At 40.8% G+C, this 15,072-nt stretch overlaps 1 protein-coding gene across 15 annotated transcripts in view; it reads right to left on the bottom strand.

Moving 5' to 3' along the window:
* Window positions 1–1,389: 1,389 nt before the first annotated feature.
* Window positions 1,390–15,072, bottom strand: part of lrrc7 (leucine rich repeat containing 7) — a 132,005-nt gene continuing 118,322 nt past the window's right edge. For 4 of the 15 annotated variants that reach the window (XM_074635020.1, XM_074635019.1, XM_074635023.1 and 1 more), the window contains 6 exons: window positions 14,819–14,938; window positions 14,482–14,692; window positions 12,785–13,251; window positions 12,046–12,138; window positions 7,189–7,263; window positions 1,490–5,148 (listed from right to left, as the gene is read on the bottom strand). In XM_074635020.1, the coding sequence (XP_074491121.1) occupies window positions 5,038–5,148; window positions 7,189–7,263; window positions 12,046–12,138; window positions 12,785–13,251; window positions 14,482–14,692; window positions 14,819–14,938 (1,077 nt within the window). In that variant the 3' untranslated portion in view covers window positions 1,490–5,037. Of the gene's footprint in view, window positions 5,149–5,199; window positions 5,376–7,188; window positions 7,264–12,045; window positions 12,139–12,784; window positions 13,252–13,517; window positions 13,734–14,481; window positions 14,693–14,818; window positions 14,939–15,072 lie in introns of those variants that run through there. The other 11 variants (XM_074635014.1, XM_074635022.1, XM_074635016.1 and 8 more) reach the window with 8 other exon arrangements.

Genomic DNA, 15,072 nt, shown 5'->3' with positions numbered 1-15,072 from the left:
GTGCTGGAGCTCACGTTGACTGTAGATCGGTTAGTCTAATCTATAACAATGCATCATATTTTATAAGCTGCTATCTGTCATAATGCATGGAGTAACAAAACAATTTGCCTCTGAAATGTATGGAGTAGAAGTATAAAGTATAAAAAAACGTTCTTAATTGGCCATAAAATTGCCTAATTATTTAATTTCCTTGTCATTAATGGCCATTAATGGATAATAAGGTCCTGAATAAATCAAGTCCAAATTACAAACATATGGTTTAGGACTTTGTGAAAGCATGAACAAGCTCCAGTTCCATTTCAACATCCTTATGTAACTATAATTGATCAATAACTGATACATTTTTCAGCTCAAGTGCTGTGTGCAAAATCCAGTAGGAGTTTTATACATAATACTCAACACAACGGACCAAACTTTTCCTTTGAGCTGCTGAAAAAATACAAACGCTGACATGGTTCTGTACCTTTATGAGAAACTGTGTTTGTGAGGCAGCCGTCCCTCTGTAATCCACAGCTCAGATAAGTGTCAAGACCTCGATGAGATGGACGGATGGAAAAGGATGAAGAGGCTGTTAGACTAATGGACAGCGAGACAAAGGAGCATCTGCTGAGACGATGACAGCCTCAAAGAGAAGCAGAGGAAGCTGAAATCTCCTACAAGCCTGCTGAGGCGACTGTCATCTGTCTCTCCTCGTTCCTTTCATTACCTGATCTTTTTCTCTATACCTCCCTTCTTTATCCATCCTATTCATCCCTGCTTATTCTTCTATCACTTTATCCCTTTCTCTTTCATTAAAGGGGGCCTGTTATGCTTTTCCCCTTTCCTTTAGTGTCTTATATATTTTTTTGTGCATGTAAAAGGTCTGCAAAGTTACAAAGTCCACGCCAAAGAGAGTTACTCTCTCCCACAGAAACACTGCTCCTTAACTGTCTGAAACTCCTTGTTGAAGTCCTGCCTTTTCTACCGTAATGTGTCACCAAGTGATACATTTGCATAACGGCTAGTTTGGCACGCCCTGAAACAAAGTTAGAGTGGAGCTGGAGCGGAGTTTGGTTTGGTTGACCAATCACAAGAGGGTGAAGAGAGGTGCTGGAGCACAGCCAGTATGAGAAAAATAAAGCGTTTTTGAGCATTAAAGCATGTAAACATGTTCTACTAGAAACATGAAATACAAATATACACCTGAAAATATGCATAATAGGTCCTATTTAAATTTATTCTCTCTTCTTATTCCTTTTTTTCCTTTCGCCTCTATTATTTTCTGCCTTTTTTCTTTCTCCGTTCCTTTATTTTCTTTCCTTATTTCTTTCTTCATCCCACTTATAATTCCTTAGCACTTCATAACTTTCGTCCTTTTTTCAGCACCTAATTTCCCCTATTTTTGTCTCATTCCCCCTTTTCTCCACACATCTTTTATCTCTTTCTACGGCAGTAAAGATGCATGCATACAGTAGAGGAGCAGAAAGAGAGATATCCCTAAAGACAGAGCTCAGTGCACCAGGAGGAACCCAGATTACCAATAGTGACATTTTTATTATTTGTACAATAGAGACTTTAGTACATTATTCAAAACACTTCTTATATACTGAAAAAATGGTACGTCCCAAAGCCCAAAATGGCTCCAGTATAATCGCTGCACAGCATTTTTTCAATTTTATACATATATTATTTTTTGTAAAAACTGTATCTTAAATAGTATGTACAGATAGCGTCTGCAAAATGCATTCTAAACACATGATATATATTATATATACTTCTGCAATTACATTTCTCCGCATTAATACTCAAAACTTAAAACTGGAAGGATTTCAACTTGCATGTGCAAATAAATAAAGAAATAAATAGTTCTGTTAAATCGTCACTAAAATTTGTCCAACTTATAACTCGACAGCGGTTTCTCTCTTCGGAGGTCAAAGTACTTTTTGTCACACAACAGAAGAAGCAGCATTCAAGTTGGGTAGGTGTAGGTACTGCAGAAAGCATGAGTACATTCACAATCAATATGAGTCATTTAAATTGGATTTCATTCACAGCTATGTACAGTGACACCGTCCTCAGCATTTGTTCAGCTCTTATGTAGTTTAAACACATAGAAAATGACTGTTTTTTATAGTCATATACATATATATATAATATATATTTGTATAACACAAATTCACAATTACAGTAGAAATACATTTTATACAGTTTTGGATAGTACATGTGTAGGTCTCCAAGTCATACTGTGCGTACTTCCATCCATAACTTTGTTATAAGTGTCATTATTATAAAATATCACAATTTTTGAGCAAAGCTAAGGTATATCAATATATTTAGAAAGAATTACCTGAAACATGTAGTAAAAAATAATTATATTATCAAACCTTTTTCTCTGTTCTCATCACAATATCTTTGATATTTCAAACTCTAAATAGGGTTGGGTGGGTGCCTGTGGTTCAGATCAAGTCTCTCAACCACAAGGCTAAACTGTACCATTTTGCGTCCCTTATATTGAATTAACTAACGCTTATTAAGAGGGTCGACACAAAATGGGCACAGCAGGATGACACTGTCATGTCAAGTAAAAGAAAAGGACAGTGCAGGATGTTGTTTTGCTCTGGATGAAACATCAGATGTTCTACAGAACAAAACAAAACTCACCGCCCTGAAACGTCTTCAAGACACGTGTTGCATTTACACAAAGACAGAAAATGAACCTCTTCGCTCTTTTTTTTTTTTTTTTCTGTGGTCACTTCTGTCACGTCTATACGGTTTCTGAAGCATGACCGTTAAGGTTTGACATGGCTCCAGAAACCTCTCGTACAATCTCAGTATACATCTGAGTTATACATTATTTTCTTTCCCTATCCGCATATCATTTTTGAACATTCACCAACCGAGTGAATGTACATCTCCATGTACACCTAGCGTTAACTAGCATCTCCCTCAGGTTACAAAAGATACACTGACATTTCAAGTGTAGCCAAAAGCCTTTGTGGCACAGATCAGATCTTTCCCTGATTGTCTAAAAAAGGGGAAATCTGTTTGACTGCAGATTTACCCATTAAGACAGTATTATTATTTGATTCTTGTAGGGACTGTCTCTTTTCTCTTGTTGCTTTCTGCAGGGAGGTCAGAGGTCGGGACACTTCAGCAGAGCGGATACTTGCTGACACTTCTGCATTCACACCAGATCACGATTCGCCTTAGGGTTGTGCGGCGGTGCGGGAGGGTCACATTAATGGCCCATTAACTGCAACGATTAATGCCTTTTGTTCCCTCATTACTGGGCTGTACAGCTCTGGATCGCCGGTTACGCAATTGATCAGCGCAGCCTGACGTCGGGTTGCGTTTCTCCAAAAGTTTTTTTCCCGGCACCCCCTGCGACAATCACAGCCGCAGTCCAAACACATTAACCCCATTCAAAATGAATGGGATAACCTGCATTTTCGCCGCAATGCCTGATCTGGTGTGAATGCAGCCTTAGATTTGAAGGCCAGGCAAAATGTTAAAAAACAGTTTCCCTATTCACTACAAGCCACGCTACTGCTCTCTCTGTGTGCAGATCAGATCTGGGCCACAAAGCGGTAAAGCTCTGGTGTTTTGGGCCTGTGTGTAAATACAACCAGGGAGGGGCGCAGAGGGTCCATAATATGGCACCGACTACAGAACATCAGTCTCACTGAAACTCAGTGGTATAATACATCTAGAGTCTTCTACAGAGTAGAGAACGCTAGAAGCCAACAGAAAATGTCTGGCTGACAGTGACCAAATGATATGAAAGCATGCTGTGACTTTATCATACAACTCAAACAGCTAAAAAAAGGATGCAACATTGCTGTAACAATACTAGAAAACAGGACTTCAAAATATGGCACAGATATTATGAATAATGTTACAGTGTGTGTGTGTGTGTGTGACTGGTTTTAATATAGCAGTTGAATTGTAAAATCAGGCTAGAATATAGACAGGACTTCATTATGAATAGTGCACAGAGCGCACCATTGCATATGTGTCGTGTATGGGGGCACATACGTCTATTGTGTGTGTGTTGCCTGTTAGCTCACGTGCATGGCAGTGTGTGTAAACATTAGCATGACTCGCTCGATAGATGGCACTGTAGGACAAGTTAGGCTCTGCTGAAAATCTCAATGGGCCGAGCCTCAGAAGTATTGCTTTAGCTCTTTTCAGTACACCTGTGCAAGCAACAGTTTTAAAAAGAAAAAGTAGCAATAATGAACTATCAACAGTGTTTTCTTTACAGAAAAAAATCAGTGGTATACTTTAGAAAATTGTCCATTTGGAGAAATAATCCCTGTATGTTCATAAGAGAGGATTCAGAATGTGGTTTATCAACAATATTTATATGAATCATAAACTTCTGTCCAGGCCCCAAGGAAAGCGCAGCTCTAGAAAGCTGCGGCTCTATATATGTACACAAGGCAGAAAGTCTTAAGTTTTCAATTTCTGTACACTGGAGGCAATAAGACCTGCAGAACAGAACAGAAGACAGCAGGAAAGAATAAAAAGCAAGACAGCGGAGGAAAGAGAAGAACAGAAGATAAAAGTCAAAAGAAAAGACAACGCAATGAAGAATACGGAAAGTGAATCATGTGCTACGCCAAACAAATTATTAATAATCTACCATGGACCGCAAAATAAAAGGCAGTGGAGAAAACAAACTATTCAGACTGACTGATCAGATGACTGCCTAATTAACAACCACAAAATCCAAACTGCAGCAGCCCTGTAGGAACTCAAAGAGCCCTCTTCAGCCGTCGATCGGGTCCCTGACCGCCGCTAGACAGAAGAGCCGATATGTTTCCTATGGTACATTTGGCACTAGTATTTGCCTTTGGTCCAGCAATAGGCAAATAAATGTCTGTGTGTTCCCCTAAAAAGGTAAAAAAGGCGGCTCATTTTTCAGTTCCACAAGCCTCCAGCGGAGGGCAGGTGGGATGGCGTGGGATGGCGATGAGCAGAGTAGAGAAGCGCTGTTGTTGTTGTTGTTGTTGTTGTTGTGTTTGTTTTGTTTGTTTGTTATAAAACTATTTTTTTTTAGCACGTGCTGCTGTCTCTCAGAACCACCAAGTCCACCGTCCGCTGGAAACTCTTCAGCAGAGAGACGGATGTCTCGTGCTCCATGTGTAAAAAACTATGTCCGTTAGCCTGCAAGGCAAACACGCAGCACAGTCAACAGCATGTGTGTGTGCATGGATGTATAGAGAGGTATGTGTGCTGCAGTATTTCCATACATATGTGTATATATATGTGTGTGTGTGTGTGTGTGTGTGTGTGTGTGTGTGTGGGAGGATGGAGGGTCACTGCCATCATTATCTCAGTAACACATCACTGTTGGGGAAAAGAGAGAGAAGAGGAGGAGCTACACAGTCATGCTGTAGAGAGAGAAGGGGTAAAGACAAAAAAGGGCTTTTAGATGAGTTCATCCAGCTAAACTGTACATCTGTGGAGAGAAGACGAGGGGGAGGAAAACACGACAGGAAATGGGGGGGAAGAGGAGAGGTAAATCTGTCATGGCAACATGCTAGCATCTCACAATCCTCACGCTTCCTTTTGGGCTCAATTCTAGCACTACTTTGACATAATAGCTACAGTTAATATATAAATATATAAATAAAGTTCATATTTATGAATAATTTCTGTTTCGTGTTTATTGATTTAATTTGACTGACTACATGGGAGGTGGAAGTTGTTTCAATAGCATATTGTTGCCCCCGGGAAAGTATCCCTGCAAGGTGTAACAATGCACTACTTGCGTATAATAAGTATAGTATAAAGAACAACTTTATTGTGAGACCAAAGTTTTTTGGCTTGCACCTGTCACCAGGGTCACAGATATCCATGTGTGAATGTCCCATTTGATGTGTGTATATATACTATATGATTGGTTGTTTAACTTTTTTCTTTCATGCTCATTCGATTTAAATGATCTTCTTAATGTGTTATATGATGATCCTGACGACAGGTACAAGCAGAACCTCTTTCACACAATAAAGCTGTGCCAGAAATCACAACTCTGCTTTAATGTCAAAGTGGTCACGACAGCAGTCCCACAGTACAGCGGTACTGGTACTAGTTACAACCAACAGCACTGTATGATTAAGTAACTCAAATCAGATGTGTGGATCAGACTTGAATCACAAATTTGATAACTTAGCACTCGACTTGACAAAATCAAAAAAGTCTTGCAACTCGGCTTGGACTTTAACACCAAAGACTCGTGACTTCACTTGGACTTGAGCTTTCTGACTTGAAAATACTTGATACCTTCCCTAGATTAAAAAGTATGTTATCTAAAAAGTGTTAATTAATTTCCCGAATCAACTAACGTTAACGCTATTCATTTACAGCAAGTCGACACTTAATCCCTCAGACCCACTTCGTTTGAACGAATCCGACAACATCGAATCAAGTTGCAGGAGAGAACAATGAAGAACTAACGTTACATTATGTTACGTTACGTTACGTTACGTTACGCTACTGAGCGTCAGTTGGAAAAAATTATACCAAAGATAATTTCGTTTCAATACGAAAACTATGTGGTGGTCAACAAAAAACGCAAACGGCATTACGTTTGGTGAGGAGCACATTATGACTTGTTTAGAACTCGAAACTCAAAGTTTAGGACTTGAGTGCAAAGACTTGAGACTTACTTGGGACTTGCAAAACAATGACTTGGTCCCACATCTGGCTCAAAGTATGTTGAGCCTTGATGTCTTACGAAATGGCCCTAAAATCGTTTCTCAACTTCAGACAACTTCAGACAACTTCAGACAACTTCAGGCAATCCTCCTTTGAGCTTTGGCTCAAAAGCTTTTGGGTGTCACTGGCTAATGATGAATAAGAGAGAGAGGGTGGGGGTGTCATGCCTGATTTCAGGACCAACATGAACACACAGAGGCAGAATATACAGGTGGGAAAACACTGAAGTCTTTTGTACGCTACATGTAAACACCCACTAAGATAACATAACACAAGTGGGTGAGTTTGTGATCACTGTGGCTAAAGAGTGTTTGTGCGCCTCTCTTGGATAGGAGGTAAAGAGTACATGACTTCCTCTTTTTTTTCCTACCGAATGCTCTGCCTCGCTGTTTATAAAACAAAGGGAGGGTGAGGAAGGTTAGGGAGGGAGAGAGGGCAGGATTTGGCTGTTTCTGGCCCATTTGATGACGAGTGAGAGGAAGTTACCTGCAGAATCTTGTCTCCGGGCTGCAGGGCGGAGGCGGCGGGCCCGTCATGCTGTACCCTAGTGACAAAGATACCCTATAAGTCAAAATGATACACCGTTAGGACGACACAGGGACACGATGGTTTAGAATCTTTGCCTTTCTCATTCTCATCTAAATATCCACCCCAAACCCCCCCAAAAAATCACATTCCTGCCAAAGAATATACGCCAATGCATTCTCTTTGTTCTGAATTTAGAGAGGCATGCAATTCATGATGCATTTTTAGTTATTTAAAGTACTTGAGTTTACTTATTATTGGCATTTATTGCTGAGTGATAACATTCCTCCCAAAAAGACATAGATTACACATGTCAAAATGGTTTATCGGCTATTTATACAGACTTTGCATAGACAATAAAGTTGAATCTCATCTAATCTAGACATGAGGTTAGAAAGAGAGAATAATAGATTATACTGTATAATAATAATATAGGGCGATGTTGCAATGTTGCATCCGATTATAATATAGTAATATAATAGGGCGAGAAGAATAGGTGTGGGATGACTATAGGAGAAAGAAGTAGGTAGCGGGTAGGGCAGAAGATATTTCATCCCCCATATTTTCCCTCAATAACCCAAGGCAGAGATTGTAAAAACACCAACATCTTTTCACCGGGAGCTGAAAGATGTTTTGGAACACAGAAAGTGTGGGACAATACAGCTGCATCGACTCGACGTGGTTTCAACAGGTTGTGCACGTGTTGAACACACAGTAGTGAGCTTCACAAATAAAGTTAACAGTACGATGTAGCAGTGACGGTGCAGGGGCACCTTCATACCACAGTCTATGAGTGAATGCAGGAACAAACACATATATTGCAGGTTAAAGAGGTGTACAAGTTCAAGTTTATACAGTGAGCCTCATATACGTAGACAAATCATCTTGATAATGTGGCTATGAAATGGTTTCATTTTGTATGCAAAGTGGTGCATATATGCAATTTAATGTATGACAACATACTACAAACATGAATTGTTATTTGGATCAGTTAATTTTGCTATTCAGGCACTGAAAGGGGAATATGGAGCTCACTGTACATTACAAATGTGTTTGACAATAAAACAGTTACACACTATAAAGCAGTTGCACACAAAGCTGCAGTGCCCTTCAAAAACCTTCCATCTTCAAAATTTCAGAATTTTTCCCAACATTTTGAAAAATTGCTCTATTTTTCAGGAAAATATTGGGGATGAGGAAGTTTTTGCATAACATATATACAGTTTTCTCCAAAAGATGACAGTTGATAACAGCAGCTCAGTGTGCAAAGACAGCAGGAGCAGAAAATCGGATTTTCCAACGTTCATGACCCAGATCTGTTGAAAAATCCATGTTCTGCTCCTTAAAACCCTCGTCTTCTGTTCCTAAATGGATCCGGAGAAGCTCGTACATCAAAACCCGGGATTCCACTCCTGTCAATACGGGAAGTGAGTCACCGTCTCCGCTCGCTGAATCCTAATTAGCCAGAAGTGAAACTGACCCAGTGGCTTCGAGGGCCACCGCTAGTCTTTTAAGTGAAACTCAGAAGATCATTTCTTCTTTAGAAACCTGATAATGACTTGTGGCAGGTTTTACAAAGGGTTTTTAAAACGTTTAGAAATCACTGGAGGATCTAAACTTTGAAACAACTTGTCGGATACAATGTGGTTTCAAAGCTTTGAGAAGTACGTTTTGTAAACTATAAATTAATCTGAATTAGTTCTTGGAAGATTACTCTGTTTCTATACACAAGAAACACATGCAAAGAGTAGATCACCAAAGGTTTATGATCAGGCCAAAATGATTTGTCGTTTCAGTAAAAATAAGAAAATAAATGTTATGAAAAAAGATATTGTTAGATACATTTACAAATTATATAAAACTAAACTATTCTAGGATTATAGTTTGTGTCATTTGGACAACAAACAAATCTTCACTTGTTCGTGGTGAAATATTAATGCTGTGTTCAGCCATTATAAAAGAGAGAGGTCAGACTATTTAGAGGCGAAACTATAACAAGATGTTCGCCGTAAAAAGGCTAAATTAAAGAAAACACAAAGATGAGACATCTTTTGTTTGAATTTGAATGGAATTAACAGGATTTCCAATTCAGACATTTTTTTTGCCAATTTGAAGATGATACTGTTCCAACAGTGTTTTACAAATATAAAGACCACTCAAGAGTGTCCTTTTACTCCTAATAAATCAGAGGATGGGTGCAAACAACAAGCTAACCACAAGAGGGAGCCACATTCCTGTGGTACAGCCGTGGCTGCGGTCGGCTCCAGGGATCAAAACCTCAGATGTATAATTTATCAGTCAAGCTGTTTTGATTCACAGTCCTTTTAACTATTTAAACTCTGGCTCAATTCAGCCTTAAGTCTGTACTTCATTTACTTTCAAATAAAATGTAGTTTTAAACCTAGTAATGTCTACTCTGACTAGAATAGTCACAAATGTATATGTAGACAAAACAACAGAAGTTAATATCAGTCGGTCAGAAAAGATGATCAAACCAAAATCAAAGGCGTCTGCATTTGTTTGAGCTAAATCTGCTGATGAATCAGCCCAGAGCTGACAAGCACTGAAAGAACATGAAAGCAACTTTCGACTGCTCCAGCAAGAAGCCTCACATGTGGATAGAAATAATAAGGGGGCCAGAGTAGGAATAAGGTGAGTAAAAGGAAATGTGGTGGTGATAGTTGTCAGCTGTTTTTGTAGCATGGTAACTTTGACAGAAGGCAAATATCCTCCATGAGACCCAGTGAGCGATGCATATGTTGGGTCTAATGTGAGCAAAGCAGAGTTCATTTCACGCCACATTTAGGACATCTAAATGTAAACATTTGACGTTAGAACATTTACATTCGAACCATACTTACTCTCATGACTCAGTGAAACTGACTGACACTGACGTCACTGCAGATACCCAGAGGATCATTCACTGTCACTGTATGATGCTAAACATTTCACTCTAATGTGAAATATTGTATTATTATAGTATTGTATTCTTCAATATCCATTAATCCGTATCAACATGGATATATAAAATATGTCGGTAACACTTCATTTTACAGGTCCGCAAATGTCATGGTAATTAGGTGATAATTAGCAAGTAACCTATTTTAAATTTCTTTAGAATTACTGCCAAATTACCCCAATATTTATCTCAAAATTGATCAAAAATTACTTTATTAAAAACATTATTTAATAATTATATTCTGCTATTTCATAAAAGCTGGTATTTTATTTAATACATTTCCAGGAAAAGAATACAAAGTTAATTGATAAGCTTTATTTCCATGTCTGCTGATAAATAGATAATAATTAGCAAATCATTTATTTGAAATTTCTTAAAAAACTCCCTGAATCATTACATTACCTACCAGGTTACATTTGTGTAGACAATAAGTCACACAATGGTGATATTTGTGCCTGATCAGAAGTGTCTTCTATTAGTTTGGGTTTTCCACCTCTGATGAAGAGCAGCGCACAGCCGCTTCTCAAGCCTAAGGGCCCTATTTTAATGATTATATGCTATTTTAGCATATCATTATTAAATAATGTTTATAATAAAGTCATTTTCGATACATTTTGAGGTAAATATTGCGGTAATTTGGCAGTAATTCCAAAGAAATTTCAAATAGGTTACTTGCTAATTATCACCTAGTTACCATGAAATTTGCGGACCTGTAAAATGAAGTGTTATGTGTTTATCTAGACCTACAGTCTACCTTACCTCTGTATAAATATAGTGTATGTATGATATAATTACTTGACAAATAGAGAATCACTTGAGAGCATTAATAATGGACAGACTGCAGCTGGTGAAGCTTTATGGATACAAGTAGAGATGGGAATGATTAAATAACTGCACGTCAGCAAATGAGTCACTACTTGTCCACTCAAAACTTAAGTTAAATGATGAATTGACAGTTTCTATATTATTAGCACTTGACACCCCCGACTTAAATTAATTCACCATTTATCACGTGGTGCTGTACTGACGCCGACTGTTTTAAAGCACTCTCATTGTCGGCTTTCTATTTGTAGACCAGCTGTCTCGTCAGTTACTCAACATCGGAATAAGCGTCAGTAAGATCTGCCATACTTCTCGTCCCGAGATCAAAGTGTTGAACATCTAAAATCACCCACGGTGTCCCAGAACTAAAGCAGCATTCCTAAAATAGCTGTCAGAGCTCCGTGAGCAGTCGCGCTCCTTTAGACTGACTATAGCGGCATGTTTCTAGGACAGACTGCCATGTGCGCGAGGCCTGGGGGATCTGCAACCCCAACAGGCTCTCAGCACAGGCGCACACTGACGGGATCAGAAGAAGAAGAAACGATAAAAGAGTTTGGCATATCTTGTAATAATGTGCGCATGTGGGCACAAATCTATTTCTAAATACTGAAATATTCAAGTTTGTAGCTTCATTTTTCCAAGAGACCTCACAGTGATGAGGACACAGTAAAAATAAACACTATTAATTATATGTATGTGCATAGAGTGTGTGTATCAAAAGTGCTTCTTATACTATCCGTCCCAATGATGTAGTTGAACTCAGGTATCATTTCGCTGATGGTTTTCTAGGATTTCTATATTTTATCACATCCCAGACTTCTTTACCCCTTCAAATTCAATCAAACAGATGTTTTCGAAAAAGTCTGTAGTTTAAAGATCACAGACTCAAAGAAGACTCAAAGTTAACCAAGTCAACTGTTGCCCCACAGACAGATGGACAGACGAAACACTGCAGTAACTAGCAGCAGTTTCCATGGCAACTCTGAGGTAAAGCCGGGGGAGGCTGTGATTGGCTGGCAGGCCAGGTCGGGTCGTACCATGTCGGAGGGTTTGAAGGGGTTCCCTTGGCCGCTGATGCCACCAGAGATACTGAAACCAAGACCAGGGTTCTTCTCTATTCTCACACACAACTATAGAGAGAGAGGAGGAGGTGGGGGGGAAAAGAAAGACAGAAAAGAAAAAGAAAGACAAGTGACAGTGAAACACAAAGATCATAACAATCTCTACACCAAGCACAGAGTAGATAGACACCACATACAACGGCGCTTTCATGTGATGTGTGACATGCTTTGGCAGCTATATTGGAGGTCCTCAGTTCTCTAGCAACAACAATTGAGCCACAAATATCCTTGTCAGATTTTTTTTTTCAATTTGGCATAATGAAAGCCATCTCATACTAGGAATTGAAAAACAAAACCCCGCAGGAAGATTAGCTGATCTGGGTGGTGTGAATGACTTCATATTCCTACCTAAACTGGTACAGTGATCTCCATCTGTGAAATATCTCAGATTTAGAACGACGCCTCCGTGGCTTTTTCTAGACTTGTTTCTTCTCACAAACGGTTGCTGTTAGGCGGCTAAAATTACACTTACATATCCCAGTTATTTTAATATTTTGTGTTCTTTAGTTGGCGGCTTATTGGCCTTATGTGGACCCTTCAAAGTTGTGGGAGCCAAATGGGATGTGAATGGACCTACATGATCAGACCTCCAAGATAGTGTGAGACGTGGTTGCTGAGGACAAACAGACAGACGGACGGACAGACAGACAGATACCTGTTCCTGGAAACCATCCTGGCTCTTCTGGCCTTTCGTCTGCAGTAGGCAGCGGGCACTCTGAGGCCGTGGGTTGGTGTGGGTCATGACAACCTGATTGCTATGGACCATGCCCTGGTTGCTGTGGACCATGCCCTGGTTGCTATGGCCCATGCCTTGGTTGCTATGGCCCATGCCCTGGTTGCTGTGGACCATGCCCTGGTTGCTATGGCCCATGCCCTGGTTGCTATGGCCCATGCCCTGGTTGCTGTGGCCCATTCCCTGGTTGCTGTGGCCCATTCCCTGGTTGCTGTGGCCCATTCCCTGGTTGCTATGGACCATGCCCTGGTTGCCGTGGTACTGAGGGTTGGTGGCGGGCTGATGGGATGTGTGGGAGGAATGGGGGTTGTACTGGGGCTGGTTCCCAGATGGGGACAGAGCCATGGGCATGCCGGCGCCGGGGTAACCCTGTCCAGGAGCAGGATGGCCTGGAGGGGAAGAAAAGAAACTGGTTATAAAAATATCTATAACTGATTAATTTGTAGGCTGTTGACACATGGCAGACTTAAAGGGACTCTTTGTATGAACCAGAAATGCTTGTTAACAGCGACACCTGTGGACGTTAAGTCAACGAAAGTCAGCGTCAGGCACGCGCTTGTGCTCGCTCTACATAGACATGAACGAACATCGCTCAAAACAGTGAGGCGACACACGTCAGCTAAAACCACAGTATCACTCTGTATTTCACCTGCTTGGCAGTAATGTTAGCTGACCAGACGGAGGTCTCTCCATGAATCACTGCTGATCCTAGTGTTGTTTTTTCCTGCTTCAGCCTCCCGACCGTGGTCGGAGGGAACAGGGAAGACCCTGGCACTCGGTCAGAGACGATAACGTTTCTCGCTGCGGAGCCCCGTCACTTCACAAGACACGGGAAATCTCTGTTGGTCTGGAGGAGCTGCAGCATTTATTCCTGCACAAACGTCCACTGTACATTCACTAGATATTCTCAGAGCTAAACTAACTCTTCTGCAGTGTGTAGTGTGTGCGCATGAACGTGAGGTGGAGCGAGCTGAGTGAAGGCAGGCAGGCAGGCAGAGGAGCAGAGTACAGCAGAGACTCCGGCCCTGGAGACCAGAGCTATGGTCTCCCCCGCGTCCTCCGACCGCAGCCAACACTGTTTAACAGACAGGCTTCACTAGATATAACTTTGCGGTTTTGGTGCTTCCGTGTAGTTTGTGTTGGAGTCTGAATCTGAACAGCGTAGCCACACGCGAGCGTGCATGGGACACCGACCCGGATTGATTTATACGTGTAAGAAGTTACAAACAGTCCCTTTAATTTTACACTGACCTACCTGGGCTATCACTGACTAAATGCAGGTTTGAAACTGGGGTGAAATTTAATTCAACTTTTTATGCCACAGTAGCTTGAACTGAATTTAAGACAAAACAAACACCTGGGTACGGTAACTGGCTAACAAATGCTAACGGTAATGCCTCGGCTGTTGGCGTTTTGTTTTCCCATGATTATATCACTCTTTAATTAACAGTTTAATAACTGATAAGGCTACATCTGTTTCTGATGATGATTAGATGTGACAGCATAACTGATGACTGCTTCCAACCCCAATAATTACATTTAATCATCTAAAGTTTCAACCCCGAAATATGTTTTTTAAGGGCTACAAATGAACCACTTTTGAATTTATTATCATTTACCTTGAGACATGTTGCCTTGGTACTGCCCCGGCCCCCCGGAGGGAACCACTGACAGGGGCATGCCCGGTTGGTATTGGACCCCTTTGGTCATCATCCCGTCGTAGCCTTGCTGCACGACCACACGATGAGGCGTAGTGGAGGAGGAGGAGGAAGAGGAAGTGACGACCGTGGTGTTGTGTGACTGGTGGGAAGGGTTGTGGGAGTGGGCACTCTGTGGACAGCGGAGGGGCAAGTTAGAGACACGGCATTCAAAATTGTTATGTACACATATGCTCACATCCACACCAGAGCAATGGTTACTGGAGACGCTTATGTATTTGTATTTTGCAGCTCCTACCTTTTTCATGAGGTTGTCAGGTGGGACGTCCCTCCTGCCAAGTGAGTATGGAGCCCACTGGTTGCTCCCTGACAGCCCCTCCTGGTCATTATCCAGCATGGCAGCCTGCTGAGAGGGGGTCTGAGAGAGAGACAGAGAAACAGATAGAGACACAGTGACTATTACTGGAAATTAACATTTAACTCAAGTAATTAATTCAACCTTTGTCTACCTGAGTTTCAGACAGGTTTACATGAATGTTATGTGAGATTCTG

This window comes from Sebastes fasciatus, chromosome 5, assembly GCF_043250625.1.
Source record: "Sebastes fasciatus isolate fSebFas1 chromosome 5, fSebFas1.pri, whole genome shotgun sequence".
Classification (NCBI taxonomy): domain Eukaryota; kingdom Metazoa; phylum Chordata; class Actinopteri; order Perciformes; family Sebastidae; genus Sebastes; species Sebastes fasciatus.
The sequence above is the reverse complement of the archived record's forward strand: the minus strand, read 5'-3'. Positions and strand labels throughout refer to the sequence as shown.